Consider the following 16,570-nt stretch of genomic DNA (forward strand, 5'->3'; position numbering starts at 1 on the left):
TGAAGCTGAGGCTCCAATACTTTGGCCACCTCATGAGAAGAGAAGACTCCCTGGAAAAGAACCTGGTGTTGGGAAAGTTGAAATGCCAAAAGAATTGTATTTGTATCTGATATCAGCCATTTTATTTTCAATTCGTTTCCTAATGATTCCTAGCATTAGGAAAGGAATTGAAAAGAAAATGGCTGATATCAGATACAAATACAAATCTACAGCAAGCCCACAATTCAAATGCTGAGCACAGCTCTCACCAAGGAGGATATTGTAGAGTTGGAAAAGGTTCAGAAAAGGACAACGAAAATCATCAAGGGGATGGGGCAAGTCCTCGCGAAGGAAGGTTACAACATTTTGGGCCTTTTTACTTCAGAGAGAGGGAGAGTAAGAGGCAAACATGATGCAAGTGAATAAAATAATACACAGTACAGAGAAAGGGGATAGATAAGACACAACATAACACAAGAACTCAGAGGCATCCAATGAAACAGAGCGATGGGACATTCAGGACAGGCAAAAGGAAGTATTTCCTACACGCAGTGCAGTCAAGGTATGGAATTGGCCTCAACAAGAGAAAATGGTGGCCACCAACGTGGATGGCTTTGAAGGAGGATTGGAAAAATTCACAAAGGCTTATCAAAGGCTACTAATCCTGATGGCCATGTTCTACCTCCACTGCCAGAGGCAGTATGTTTCTGAATACCAGTTGCTGGAATCCCCCAAAGGGGAGACTGCTGTTGTGTTTAGGTCCTGCATCCCAAAGGCATTTGGCTGGCCACAGGATGCTATATGGGTTGATCCAGCAGGCTATTCTTAAATAGCTTGGGGCCCGTTTACTTGATGGAACATACTTCCTAATATTTGCTTGAGGACCCTGTCCTGCATCCCACTGGTGGAAGTTGTATGCTATGTTGAGACATGGGAGAGGGCTTTCTCCACTATGGTGCCCAAGCCATAGAGCACTCTCCCCTTGGAGGCTTGAGTGGTGCCAACACTGATGGCACTCTGGCCCCAAGTAAAGACCCAGCTGTTTATTCAAGCATTTGGGGTTGCTGATTGCAATTTAGCATCATCTGCTCACTGCCTGATGATTATTGCTGATTATCTAATGAATTGTGGATTTAATTGATGTGTACCTGGTGCCCGAGATATAGGGCAGGTTAGGGGGGGGTTTTTTTGTAATTATATTTTATTAAGTATCAACATTTTTAACATATACAGTCAAAATTTCGTCTTTTATTTTTATCGACTTCCCACCCCTTTTTTCATGGAGTTGCTGTTCTTCCCGTTCTGCTGCACCCTATCTTCTATCAAATCACAACCACAATATTATAATCTATTTACTTCTGATGCTCATAGCTCTAGTCCTGCTTGCGAGTTCATCATACTATATTTCTTTAGTCCAAAAAAGGCATCCATTCTTCTATAAAACACTCATTGTTAGTTTTGCTGTTAATTTTGCCAGTTCAGCATAGTCCATTATCTGACATATCCCTTCTTCTTAAGTTGGAACAACTTCTTCCTTCCATTTCTGTGCGTATAGATTCCTAGCTGCTGCTGTTACATACAACTTTAACATCATCATCATCATCATCATTATTATTATTATTATTATTATTATTATTATTTTCTGTCCCTATAATCCCTAACGGGTTAGAACTATTTTAATTAACAAGTGAACTATGGTACCCAAGATTCCTTTTGCAAACTAGGATTGCCAGCTTCTTGCCTAGAAACGGTGTACATGCTCCTAACCACCAATCAGGACTGCAGACACCATTTTCCCACAAGTCCCGAGGTCTGTGTTCGTCTGCTGCTTGTGATGGGACAGAGTAGTGAGAGTGCCCCTAGCATCATTAAACCCTGCCAATCAGTAACTTGCCAGGAATTCTCTCTTTTTTAACCATTACCACACCTGAGCAGGACAGCGTGTAACATGTAAAGGGCAACTTTGTGCCAGTGAAGAAAGAATCAAAATCTTGCACCCATCTCAACTAACTGAGGCCAAAATGCAGTGATCCTTTGCTGCTGACCTCAACGTTTCAGATCAATCTTGGTGCTGCTTCTCGCTTACCATCTCATATAGTACAGCCGGCTCTCACTTGACAACATAAAAAGTTCACTTCAAACAAGTCGCTCGACCTTTAGCAGGTGCTCTCTGGGAAAAGGTGCTACCGGGCAGAGTCAGCTGCTGGAATTCACATTTCGGAGCTGCTCTTCGCATTAGATGGGTGTATTGGATGATCAAAGCAAAACTTCGAGGTCACACCTCCATCTGCTGTGTCTCATAATAGGATTATTATTTGTGTTGTACCCATGAAATGGAAACCAAATAGCTCTTCAGCTTTCAGAGCAAGCATGCATAGGATCTGGTTGTTAGGAGTAATGTAGAAGCATTGTCGCCATCTGCAAAACCAGTGTACTCTGGTTTGCACCCTAAAGGTTTTCTTTATTATTATTATTTTTAAGAAAAATTGTATAGTTGGGGTGGGAAAAGATTCCGAGGCACGTTAAAACTGTGCCTACTCTATTTCAGAGCTGAGAATTGAATTACCCTCATGGAGCGAGATAAGATGCCGAGAAAGCAGAAGGGCTACAGGTTCAGCGCAGCCCTGTTAATTTGCTTGGCTCAGTGGCTGGGGCCTGTTAAGCCCTTGATAACACAAATGGAATGTGTGTTGTATAACCCTGGACAGCTGGAAGGAGAAAAAGGCCAGTCACAAATTAAATTAAGAGGTGTAAAATGCCGTGAGAAGAAAAACAAATTGAGATGGCGAAAACAGGTGCCAACTGACATTTATTCCATATTCAGTCACACTTTCTTTTCTCACTGTGTGATTAGCAGCTAAGCTGAATTAGGGCAGATTTCATGCTTCCGTGACCTCCATGAGCACCCGTAAAGAAAAGGGAAAAACACCTGCAGGTAGATGTTTTTCCAAAGAGCTAAAACAGTAAAATCCCCAACTACTGTTGAACTGGCTTGGTGAAATGCTACCCGGAGTGAAAGGGCAACACTGCGTTCACATGGAGAGATTCAGTCACTGGCTTAAAACACTTACATACTTTAGTAGGAGTTCTTAAAAGATCATTTCTGGTGTGCACAGAATATAGAGAACTATTTTCTTGCTTCTTTCGCTTGCTCTTAAATTACTTCAAGAGAATCATGAGCTCTCAGAAATGGTTTATTTAGGTTCATTGCTGATATGGAGTGTCCAGGTTAACACTGGATGGTACAGAGAGGAAGCTGGTTCTCATATTCAGAAAAGAAGCACAAAGTTTTTCATAAGTTTAATTGTCATGCTGTATAAGATAGGGAACTCCGGATCACTCATATTCACCAGCTTGTATTCATAGTAATTTCTTAATGATCACTGATCTCTCACATATGCTATGCTTATGATCCAATGTACTCTGTAATCTAAACACATAGGATAACTATCCTCAAAGTAGGTGCACTGATTTCAGCAAGTCTGCTCTAAGTATAAGTAAAGTTGGATGTCATCCATACTTGTCCCGTCCCCCCCAATGAATTTACTTCTTTCTCAGGACCAATTTTACTAGATACCTGGGTAAGAAAAGAGCTACAATAAACATTTTTCAAGGGGACAAACAAGTGACGTTTTAGAAACTTGGTACTGTGGAGTTGGTAGGATTAATGTGAAACAGCTGGAATTTTTTTGCATATAAAGTAGAACAATAGTTCTTGCATGCAGGTCCAGCTGTTGTGAAAATAAAACCTAAGGGGGGAAACCCCTATCGGAAATTGTTGCACTAAAGATACACAATACTTTGCGGAAGGTCTACTATTATGTATAGCTAATGTGGTTGCATTGCGGGTGCACTGAAGTTTGAAGTTCATTAAGTTTTCTTACGATACATTTCTTCTAAATCAATTGCTATTACACTTATACTTCATTCAGTCCAATACTTTTTTTCTTTAATCTCCTTTGTTTTGTTCTCCTAAACATGAGATCACTATTGCAAAGATCTCACCACAGCAAATCTGCTATTTCACATGGGCTATAGTCAAATTAAGCAAATAAGACAAATTCAAAGTTTTCTTGTTAATACTTTTATTAGTGTACTTTTCTGAACTTCTCTATTGGACAAACATAATGCAAACTCCAAATAAAAACTTAGAGTTCTTAGCCGTCAGAAAGAGAGACCATGGCATTCCAAATTTGTTTTCATTCTTCATTAAAGAAAAAGGGGGAGATATTGAAAGAACCATTAGGCACACAGTTGACACATACTGTACAATGATATGCACAAGTCATTTATTTAACAGCTATATTCAGATGTGCTCTTTAGATTTTGCTCCTTGCAATGTAAGAACCATGCTCATTCGAGCACAGAGAAGTAGGGATTTACAAGGAGTGACAAACCAGACTTTTAAAACAAGTCCTTAGATAAGCCAACACAGCAGCAATAACAGAATATACATTGTTGGTTAAGACAGTATACCTTTGATCTCAAAACCTTAAAAACTTTCTCTCTTTTTTTAAACAGTTATTCAAATACACATGCGTTACAGGAAAATATTGCACTAAATTAAAACTGAGGTTGTGGAATTCGTATTTTACTTTTAAAAATTATTACACATTCTGGTAGCATTTAAAATTAATTGTTTAGTCATAGCAAACACCAGAGGCAGAAGCTTGAGGGTGAACCATATGAAATATTCCACCTTACTGTTCATTCTCTCTCAATTAAGGCTAAAATTAAGTGCATTTTGCTGGACAATGGCACATTTATTTTCAGAGGCTGGTCACCGCATTCTCAGACCAGGTCACACCTGGCTAAGTATCTGCTGCATTTACACAATCAATTCCGGGGCGCTTTTAAGTAACACAGGGGCTACAGTCGAGATAATGTGAATGGACAACATGGGAACAATGCATAATAACTAATCAGGAAGAGATGTACAAATTGACTGCTCCTGTCTACAGGCACGCTCTGAAATTAAATATAGATGGAAAAAACGCTTTGTGCAATAATTGCATTCAAAGAAACAACACACCTTTGTTTCATTCACACATTTTCTGGATATGTAATCAATTTTAAAATTCAACAATTGAACATAATTCTGAAGTCTAATGTAGATGGCCCAGGGGTAAGAGATACCACATACTATATTGATTGTTATTCATTTCCACTTTGAAGTGTTGAAAATTAGACGCGAGTCATATATTGAGGCTGTATTACGACCTGTATTGAGGCCTGCCTTTTCTCCTATTATCCAGTGTTTCACACGGATTATAGCATTCTACTGTTTTAGAAGTCAAACAGGGCAGGAATAAAGGTCATTAAGAGCTGGCATAGGCCTAAGTTTTCATTCAGTAGTATACCTGTGAAGATCATTCAACTTCAAATTGCAGGTGATGCCTGTACACTGAAAACTAACTTTACAGGGACAGATCAGCAAGCTTATTTCGTCCCAACATGACGGGTTTCTGTTACCTGCAGAGCTCTTTTTTTAAATTAATCGTGCAATCCTCACCTGCAATTTAAAGTAAGAGCATCCAGACAGTTCTAATATCTCAATTAGAATTAGGCCACAGACTGAGGAACAAATCTTAAGATATATTTTTTAAGTGTGTGTATATATGAGAGAGATTCATGTCAATTGCCACCTATATTTAAAAGCATTGAGGAGGCTACAGAAAGAATACTTCATACATGTTATCTTAAGCTGTTCTGATTCTGGTAAAAGGGAATCACACGTATAGTATGGATCTGTAGAGATGGGGGAGAACAATTGCACTTGAAGACATGCATACTGTAATGAAGATGTAATTTTTTTTTTTTTTACAGCTTTGCCATTACTGAGTAGGCTTCACAGAAAGAATGGAATCCAAATAAGGATAGTAGGTAGGGGAAGGGCTGTAGACTTCCTTGTTCATGCCTTAAAAACACATGTATTTCTTGGATACCTCCCAATGAATATTTCTTTTTCTCTTTTGAAGTTAAAGCCATTTTCTCTTGATTTTTTTCCCTACATGGGAGGACCTGTTTTGCAAAATCCTTAGGTAATGCATTTACGCCCAAACCTGAAACACATTGTTTTTAAGTCAGCCCCGTTGAGTTAAATCAAATGTGTTTAGTATCAGAGCATTAAATGACTACTATTTGGGATATTTTCTTGGGATCTTAAACAAACTATATAGTAAAATATTAAGGGGATTATACCTAATGCTTTGAAATTCCTTGATCATGGGAGGTGCTCATCAAGGAGATTCGAGAAAAGGAGATTCCAAGATAAATTAAGGCTCAGCAAAAGTAGTAAATTATTACTTCATTCTCAATTAGACATTATGTCTGGAAGTAAAGAGGATAGACAGGGGGCTTTTTGTGTAGAAGAAGTTTATTTATTAAAATTTTACATTATGCAAAAAATAAAAAAGATTGTTATTTAAAAAAATATTGTTGTTGTGTCTCTTATTTTCATATATACACTGTGGTGCATTCAGGAATTTGCAATTGTTTGCATATGACTGTTCAATGAAGTCCAGAAGACTTATGTCAGTAAGAAACCAAGTCATTTCAGCAATTTTCCTCTTAAGGTGAACACACTTAAATAAAGCTAAGGGTGACAATTAATGGCAAAAAGTAAAAACATTCTGATAATTTCTTAATGTTGAGAACGTTGTATTTTAATTTGCTTCTGTTTCCTAGCCCCCAAAACTCCTAATAAATAAATAAATGTGATAATCCCCTTTTTTAAACATCTGTCCTTCCCTTCACTAAGTGCTATTATGAGCCTTTCTGCTTTAAAAATTATATGCAGAATACAATAACTGTTATTGAAGAACAAAACAAGACCACTAAGCAGGCTAATTCAAACCAAGATGTTTTTCTTTATGTGTACCCATCCTGACTAAGTAATAAAACCAACGAATATAATTTACTTAGTTATTTATTATTATCATTCTTGAAAGTGAAGCTAACACGGCTTTCGCACATATTACTTCAACCTTTAGTTAGCAAATGTAGTTTGGGAAAATCATAAAATTTCTCAGAACCATCTGTTCAAAAGACTTCTTTCATGCTAGCTCAACCACTTCAGAGCCACTTAGTGAGACCTACAAGGCCTCAACAGTCATAATGCAAATCAAATTGCACCTGATTTTCACATTGCACAATCTCCCAGTTCCGAGCAAAGCAGCCAAGTCCTCCATTGCTATCACCACAGTTGTGCTTTACTTATCACTCAACTGACACAGTCTAGCACTTTTCATTGCTGGCAATCATAGATTCCGTCAAGAGTGGAAGGAACAGACATTCTTACAGAGCGGGCTAATATTCTTCTCAATGTTGCATGAAGATGCACCAAATCATTTAGACACATGAACCCAGTTCATGGTAGTGGTTGCATAAGAGAAGGAGGATGAGAGGAACGATTATCTCTTATGGATGCATTAATAATCTAATATGTGACACTAAAAGACCGGTGCAGAAATAACAGCATGAGAGTTTTAAGCCCCAGAGAACCTGCCCAAGTCCTGGGCAAATGGACACCAACATAAAAATCTGGAGTGTCACCTTTTCTGCAAAGAAGGCGCTTGTGTAGATTGCAGTCTCTGCTTATATCGCTGCATCTGCTTTGAGGGTGAATGCAGTTTTTTGAAGAGTTCAGGGAATTCATTTGCTGGAAATAAAGTTTCCAAGAAGCCCTCCAGAAAGACGTATACCATCCTCTTATTCAGCTGAGTATGCTGAAACATTTCGAAGACTCTGAGAATGCCTTTCCTTGTTGTCTCAGCACCTAGGATATGCTTCAATTCATCTAGACAAATCACAAAATGATGTGACAGTTCAGTAACAATTCAATCTTCATGTTTATTTGCTGTAAAAGTACAAATTCTTAAAATGTTCAAGAAAATAACTATCATTCCCTAAATAGCTCTCGCACTAAATGCAAGGTTGCAAACTTCCTTAGAGAAATAGTTTCTCAACACTGTTCACATGAAGGCAAACAAGACTCTGCTTCTTTAAAACCTATATGACACATACAAGGACATTTTCCACTTCGGATCAAGGAGAAATAATTTCACACACCTGGCATCATCCCCAGTAATTTTGTTTTTCCAGCAATTCTCGTTCGCATTCTAATGGCATTGTCTCTGCGGGGAACAGTCTCAGCTAAAATGCCATTGGGCCAAAAGGCATCTCTGCAAGCAGACAAGTTTACAGGTTAAAATAAAAACCAGGTTATAGTTCTCCTCTGAAAACTCAAAACACATCTTGCACATGCAAATCTTAGGTACTATATTAAGACCTCAATATTAAAGTGGCTTCTCTAGATTAGCTGGTGTGTTTCTTCAGATCCTGGTTATACAACAGGGATGATAAACCTGGATCATTGACCACACTGGCTGTGGCTAATGAGAACTGGAGTCCAACAGCCAGTGATAGTTAGCCTAGACAAATGACTGAAGCCTGCCAATACTCACCAGCCCCAGCCAGCAAATCCAATCCACAGGGATGATAGGAACTATGGTCCAACAACATCTGGAAGGCAATAGCTTAGCCACTGTTGCTGTAGACTTTTCAGGTGCTTACTAGCCTGACCAGAGCAGAATTAATTAGGAGGAATAGCACTATGCTGGAGGCCCAGTGCCAACTAGGCTGGATGTGACATGCAAAGACAGCTATAGCTATCTCAACATATCAAGATATTAAAAGCCACTAGTGCAAAGGAGAGGAATGTAGAAAACTCCTAATGATGTCAGTTTAAACTTTCTATGGGAAAGAGAAGTTAAACTAACTGCTACAAAACAAAGCTGGAAAACATACAGGATATAGGTATTATTCACTGTATAATGTTGCCTTGATTCCCCCTGTAAGCAGGAAGGCTGATAGTAAGATTGACCATTAATTAGGCAGATTTTTATTTTTTTGGGTTGGGTCAAAGAATGTACATCTATTTTTCAAGTAACTTTACATATTTGCAAAGGAGGCTTTCTACAGAGACCGGCTATCTAGAAAAGGTTAATCATCTCTTTAAACCTAGCAGAGAAAGTGGTTCTCGTGAAAAGTAAGAATAGTTGTCAGCTAACATTGTATAGATGTGAACAACAGTAAATATAGGCAGGAAACATAAATTTCTTTGGGTACAGCATGTGTTAAAAGGACATACCTGAAACGTTTAACTGCATCTGCTACTTGTTCAGGAGATGTCATCCAATCAACATGATCTACTATTTTTCTGAAATTAAGATGGGCATATTGCTTTAATATATGGTATTCTTTAAAATCAAATGCAAGAAATAAAAGGGACAAATCTCATGTCCAACATTCACTGATACAGCAGCACCTGAAAGGGTTGGTAAGACCTGTATCTCTGCAACACTTACATCTGCCAAATACATTTGTGGGGCTGTAAGGAAAGGAGAGCACACAATTTCTCTAAACAAATTTGCTGCTGTTTTAAATGCTTCTATACCTTCATGCAAAGGTGCCTACAGCAAGCTGAGCTTTAAGGGGCAGACTCCAGAACCTTCATTTCCCCCCTACGTATTTCAGAAAAGTAATTATATTTAACATATTACTATCCAAAGAAAAGCTGGATCGTTGCAAAGGAGACAGTACCAATTGCAACCTCACAGGAATAGTCCTAAGGGACTGCTAAGGCTGTTTTGCATGACACGGTAAGCCAAACTTAGTAAGATTTGTTTTTTGGCTACAGCTTGTGGTTGGTGAGGAGAGAGCTTAGCCATGACTTCTGGTCTGGATGACACGCTAAGCCAATCTATGGCTTCATCTACCACAGGACAACAATAAAAAGGTCAATGCAGAAGCACAATGACTGCAAGTTCCTCTCTGACAGATAGCCTGCACTAAGACATAGTTTCACTTACAGTGTCATGCAACCAGGGCTGTGACTAACTCAATGCCAAATATCCAGCTGAGCAGGAAATTGATCCAAGGTGTTCACCACATAAATGCAGCATTCAATCCATTACCCTACCCTATCTAAGATACATGAGGGTAGGGTGGGAAAGGAATTGTAATTTTACTAGGTAAATATTGGTAATCTCCCACAAAGGGACACTGGACCCAGGTGATATGCTCAAAAGCTGACCATGACTACCTGGGTCCAGTACACCATCATGCAGAAGCACCCTTCAGATGAGTCTAATGGATCTGTTTTATAAGATAGCTGGATAAGAAAACAAGACAGACAGCAAACACTGTCTGAAAGAGGAGGAGGAGGAGTGAGAGAACCATTTATTGCGCCCCAACAAAAATTAAATCACCTCACATTTTGCCTCCAAAATGAGTGCTTAAAAGACAAAAGTTTTTCACATGTACTTTACAGAATAAATAGGTTTTTTATAATTATAAAGAAGGAAGGCAGTACTTATTTATTGTATATCCATGCATTGCTCTAATAAGCTGCTGAAGCAAGTTTTTGATATTTCGTCGTAGCCATTGATTTCTCTCCTTTAGATCAAAGATTTCATCCATGAGTAGCAGCATTATTTTAAGAGGAACATTGTCCTCCACCTATAAAATGGGGTGAAAAGGTTATTACTTTTTGGCAAGTGAATGAATCTTCCTCATTTCAGTAATGCATATCAGAACTCTGAAGAGCTTGCTTTGTTCAAAAGTATGAAACTATTGAAACTACTTCAGCTCAAGCAAATACACAAGGTTGGATCCAACACAGTCCTTCTTCAAATGAAAGGAGTCCTGCTCACGAAAATGGTTTGATCCAGCAGATGCTTCCACAAACACAAAGGGACAATTTTCATGGAGTCTCCCTGGACCATCTCCTGCACTGTTCTTGAGGGTTCTCAAATCCAATGCAGCACATTTTGGGAGAACAAGAGATCTCAGGATCCCATTGTAACCAATTCATGTTATAATTACATTAAACACAAAAGCAATCTGGTATTTACGTACTACAGATTCTACCCCCCATAGATACCCTAGCATCGAACTTTTTGTGACATATTTTTCAAGGTTAAGATCAATACTTGGAATAGGACCCAGAGAGAAGCCATCACAGAAGACAAAGTAATGAAATAAGGTGTTTATATCTGTCAGTCCTCATCAATTATTTGTCAACAAAGTATGCAAATTTAGCTCACAGGGCTTCATTTCAGATTCCTGTTTTTGAACGTTATAGCCTAGAAACATTAAAACATATTTAGCAACTTTTTTCTATGAAGGATAAACAGAAGAGATCAAAATCGAAAGGAAAAAGATGCTCTATGAACCACTGGCCCCTTGGAAATTTTGCCTTTTTTTCAATGAACAGCATGTTACAAACTGAATTTGCATTATCAGTTTCAGAAATCTTTTGCCACTCAGCATGGGAGGTTGTTGTTTGAAGAGAAACAAGTCGGAAGCACTCCCGAGTGTGTGGAATCAGCTGAATGGCCCTTGGGATGCTGCACAGTGTCTTGGTAGCTCTTAATTTCAAACAAAACTTTGTGGATCACCGATACACCCACTGTGTATCTGAATATTACAAGCTGACTAACACATTCTTCTGTGACATGAAAACAGTGAAAGATGCAAACCCAACCATATTTAGAATTTTGGGAAAAATTATTTTGCTTGTACATGCATATGTAGAATCTTCACACTCCATTACTAGCATGATGCACCATAAATCGAAATCAGTAACAGCAACAAAAGAGAACTGAATATAAGCTCTTTCTGTGATGATCAAAACAATGAAAACATAAAACATGTAATGCTCCTAAAGGGGGGGGGGGATTTGCTAAAATCATAGAAGCAGACAGTATTCAGATATACAGAGTGGAATGCTTTGATGTGGCAAGAAAAAGATGTGAAGTGTAGAACAGGTGCAGATTTATAACCATGACAAATCTGCATATAATCAGTGGTAATCTTATGGTCCTTCTGTCCTCATTAAAGATAAAAGATTTTTTTGAACTGATCTTCACATATTTAATCAGTGTTTCAACCAAATCAGAAATTCCCTAGTTTATGAGAACATCAGGAACCTAACCTCTTAATCTTCACCTTCATATTCTTACATACACTCACTTTGGAGCACTTAATAAGAAAGTCAACTACATCTATGACCAAAGAAGTTGTTTAATGTTTTGAGGTCATGGAACTATAACAAACTCTTATGAAAATGTAGTAAAGGAAGCTATCAATTTTTTTAATAGAACTTACACAGAATTTGTTGAACATTTGAATATTGTAGGAGTAGGGGGGAAACATACACACAAACATACATACATACATACATACATATGTAACACGTTTTATCAGAATCCAAAGAACTATTCAAGTAGCTTTGCATGCCTGATGGGATTCAAGGTCACGTTCCTTTAACAGGAATCCCCCACATGACACGGCAATCAGGCTTCAAAACTGAGATTCCCTCTACATTTTAAATAAGGCATGAAGGTTGCTGTCAAAGGGTGGTGGGAATCCCATGAAGCATGCTGCCTTACAACTTGCCTATAGCTGTTCTTGGGACCTCAACTAGAGGACTTTGCACACATGCACATGTTTGTGTGTATCAATCATGCACATATAGACACACATGTATACATTTCCTTCATAAGCAAAAGTGAGGTTAGTTTAAAAGCAACTATCAAACTCACATTGTCTTCAACTTGTGCTGCAACACGGCAGTGCTTAGGATCAACGTATGTCTTCTGCATTAAAGGAGGATCCTAAATCCCAAAGAGAAATTATTGAAAGCGAGAAATAGTGATGAAAAAAATATCCTTTATAAAGCCATAGAATTCTGAAACTCAATTCAAAACCAATACTTTTATGAACTTTAGTTCCTAAAATACTTTTAACTGCTTGATATAAAATCTGCTAAGGCACAGCACTGTGGAAGTGCTTTAATAAAAATCCAAAACAAGTATTGGAACAAATTAAGCAGCCTTATGAGTACCTAATAGTAACATGACAAAAAGCCTAATTAGCCTGCATTCTCACACTTATCATTTTATAAATAACTTTTTCTTTGGGATTATAAAATATAATCCCATTATAAAAAATAATGGAAAAATAAGACTTGCTTTTGCTTAAATCTCATATAACATAAATAGTTTATGCTTCTAAAATGCCTTATTCCAAAGGCATAAACTACTGCTTAATCTGCATTTTCAAATTTTACTTTAGTTCATTTTTAAAGAAAAGGTTCCAATATTGTTTATTACTACACAGGTGCATTTTGTTAAAGGTTAGTAAGGCCCTACATTGCTGACCTTAGAACAGGGGTGGGGAAACCTGTGGCCTGTCAGAAATTGGCCAAGCTATCTGAAACTGATGGGAATTTGAACCCAGCAGCTTCTGGAATGCCACCGGCTTCCCTGCCCCAGCTCTACAGCAATATTTATGCAATACAACAAAAAGGAGAAAAGGGGAAAGGGAGATAAAATACTCATCTTGCATGGTTTTATTTTAACTTTACACACTTGAAATATTCCGTTTTGGGAAAGATGCATTAATGTGTGACACAGCAGAAGTGTTGGGTTAGCAATGACAAGGCTAAATGGAATAAATATATTTTATTCAAGGGTGGGGAAGGGGACTGATGGAAAGCAAGGTCTGTGGGGGGGAAATGAGAGGAAAAATTGCTTCAGATATTTGTCTCCCCTCTCCAGCATCTCTGGTGTATGCATGGAGCTCTTGATGCACACATGATGCCTGATGCAAGCCAGAATATTCCCTAGCATGGACACAGAGGACGGCCTCTGCTTAGACAGAGCATCGTGTGAGCACTGAAGCACTGAAAAGCTCTGGGCTGCAGCCAATAAGTGGGAATGTGGGGAGGAAAACTATGTTAAAATAAGCCTAGGTGTTCTGGTAACTTAGTAAGGGTTGCAAAGTTGGCAGTATTTGAGGAAAGTGCTAGAGCACAGACAGTATTCTGAAATTAAGAATGAGAGTGTGCATTTTCAGTAGTGGCCCACCCTAAATTAACTAACATCAACATCAGGGAGCTTTACATGTCTTTGAAACAAAACTACCCTATACAGTGAGGAAACTGCATATTCAGCAGTGTATTGGTAAGGCAAAAATGATTAAAAGAAATGACAGGGTGCACCATTTGTGAAGAAGATGGCCCATGGTTGTCAAACACTCTGCTTAAGAGAACATTTGGCAACTTAACAATCAAGCTTCTCAACTGATGGTAGCAGCTGTATTAATCTACGTATCTGAACCCACAGACGTTTCACTCACTCTGCCACATTTTACAGTGCTGGCTTGCAAGTATCACTAAGCCATGGTTTAGCATTACGTGTATAAGGTGAAATGACCCCAAGCAAGATTTGGGCTTGCACAGGGTCCATGTGTCCAGAAGGACTTTGGCAGGATTATGTTCTTATGCACTCCTTCCTAGTTATTTTTTTCATTCTTCCAAATAAAAAGAAAGGCAGCACTATTAAACATAACTGTTACCTCACACTTTGCCTAGTCTGATCATGTTTAAATGAGGCGGCCCAAAATGGAACCAAGTCTAATGTGCGTTACTTCAATGCATTCTTACCTTGAAAAATGATTGCTTTATGTCTTGTCCCAATCTTTCTGACATTTTGCCCATGTTGTCTGACATTTTAGTCATTCCCTCTGCGAAGCTGTCAGGGAAGGACTTGACAGCATTTGAAACATTTCTCATAGAGTTACGCAGTGGGTTTACAAATGTGTCCATCTGAAGAGGAAAACATTTACCACGATTGCATAAATCTATGAGGATATGACTTGTCATCCAATAATGTGTGTTGAAAACATCACACTGTTTTGGAGAGCAGTAATACAAAGCCATTACTACGAAAAAAATATTACTGTGTTAATTTCAGGCATCAGTAAGGCTAATTTTGTAAAATACATGCCCTGACTTTGAAAACGATCAAAACTGAGAGAAATGTCATCCACAGACAGCAAGTTTCTTGGGCAAGGGATTTGCTTTTGTAACATTACTATGCAAAGTACCAAGTTTACTGGTGCTGAATAATATTAATGGAATGGAAGCTAGAGAGCCCCTGCTCAAACAGAAGACATCTCCACCCACACAGGGGGTGGTCTCAGATTTTCCCCTCCAGTTGTATCCCCCCAACCCAAAGTTCATACTGTTCAAAAAAGTCCCAGCACCCTTAAGAGCAGCTTTTTGGGAAGCTGCAACAAAAGAAGATGAGAAAATAAAAGGGAGAGGAGAGAGAGAAAGAGCGAGAGAGCGAACACTAAATTAAAGTGTTCATCATTGAAGTGTACACACCAGCTACTGGGGATAATAGACCCTTGCCCTTGAAGCAGACAAATGTTATCCTGTGTGCATTTATTTGTTATTTTGAAAGAGTAAGATTGTGTGGAGTTACACATTCCAATTAACAAAGCACTGCTGCTGAAGATGGCAGCCGTATGTGGTCTTCCTCCACCTCTGTAATGCATCAAAGATCTAAAAAGAACTAATCTAAGTTTTAATACTACACATCAGCCAGCCCCATCAGCCTATAATATGGGGGGGGGCAATAATTCTGTGACATCAAAACAGATTATTTTCTACTATACAGGGAAATAATTTGAAATGGGCACATTGTTTCTGATAGATCATAATGTGTGATTCTATATTACTAGTTTACTTCTATAATATAATCTATACAGTTGTTCTAAGCATTATTATCCACACTCCTAGAGTAGGTTCCCTGCCAAGCTAGAGTCCCTGTTTTGGTCCAATAATTTTTTTTAAAAGTTTTTTTTTAAAAAAAAATGAGAACTATGTTATTTGCTGATTTCTGTGGCTTGCATATATCTAAAATCCATTACAACTCAAAATATATATGGTAATGTGTCTCACCCAAGACTTGTAATGCAGTGGGCATATTTCCAAAGTGGTCATGAGCTGTTTGTAAATCAACTGTTTGGGAGGAAGCAAGGACAAATGCCTGTGTCCAAGAGTTTTTCCAAGTGAGCAAATATACAGTAGTGCCCCGCAAGACGAATGCCTCGCAAGACAAAAAACTCGCTAGACGAAAGGTTTTTTCGCCCGCGATTTGCCTCGCAAGACGAATTCCCCTATGGGCTTGCTTCGCAAAACGAAAACGTCTCGCGACTTTGTTTCCTTTGTGTAAAAACCGTTAAAACCAAGGGTGCTTAGCTTGAGCAGCTGCAGTTGCGACTTGACTTCGAGGAGCAACTGTTAGCACGTGGTTTGGTAGCCTTTTCTCAGACTTTGCTCACTTTTGAAGATTTTCCAAAACTTTTCCAGAACTTTTCCAGAACTTCTCTTTCATCCATTTGGTGAGTTAAACTTTTAAAACTTTTTTGGGGGGTTTTGGATTTTGGGTTGGGGTGTTTGGGATTCAAGGACTTGGTGTTGGGAAGGGGTTTGCGATAATCTGGGGGCTTGTGGGCCTTTTTTGGGAATTTTTATGATTTTCTGTGACCACTGGGCCAGGTTGATTTTTTTTGAAAAATTTTCTGAGTTTGAATTTCTGAGTGCTGGCCATGTTGTTATTTTTTGAATTTTTTTTTTGTCTGGGTGGGGAAGCAGTTGGGGAGGGGTTTGCAGCAGTTGGGGAGGGGCTGGGGGAGCAGTTGGGGAGGGGTTTGCAATTTCTGTGTTGTGGGT

At 38.6% G+C, this 16,570-nt stretch overlaps 1 protein-coding gene across 3 annotated transcripts in view; it reads right to left on the reverse strand.

The window, feature by feature from the left end:
- Positions 1–4,047: 4,047 nt before the first annotated feature.
- The window catches only part of SNX13 (sorting nexin 13), a 43,448-nt gene continuing 30,925 nt past the window's right edge, over positions 4,048–16,570 (reverse strand). For 2 of the 3 annotated variants that reach the window (XM_081882022.1, XM_081882020.1), the window contains exons 20-25: positions 14,492–14,653; positions 12,588–12,659; positions 10,355–10,500; positions 9,131–9,199; positions 8,050–8,162; positions 4,048–7,777 (exon numbers count right to left, since the gene is read on the reverse strand). In XM_081882022.1, the coding sequence (XP_081738148.1) occupies positions 7,530–7,777; positions 8,050–8,162; positions 9,131–9,199; positions 10,355–10,500; positions 12,588–12,659; positions 14,492–14,653 (810 nt within the window). In that variant the 3' untranslated portion in view covers positions 4,048–7,529. The remainder of the gene's footprint in view (positions 7,778–8,049; positions 8,163–9,130; positions 9,200–10,354; positions 10,501–12,587; positions 12,660–14,491; positions 14,654–16,570) is intronic. The other variant, XM_081882021.1, reaches the window with a different exon arrangement.

Source organism: Podarcis erhardii (genome assembly GCF_964252035.2).
Source record: "Podarcis erhardii genome assembly, chromosome: 12".
NCBI classification, from domain to species: Eukaryota; Metazoa; Chordata; class Lepidosauria; order Squamata; family Lacertidae; genus Podarcis; species Podarcis erhardii.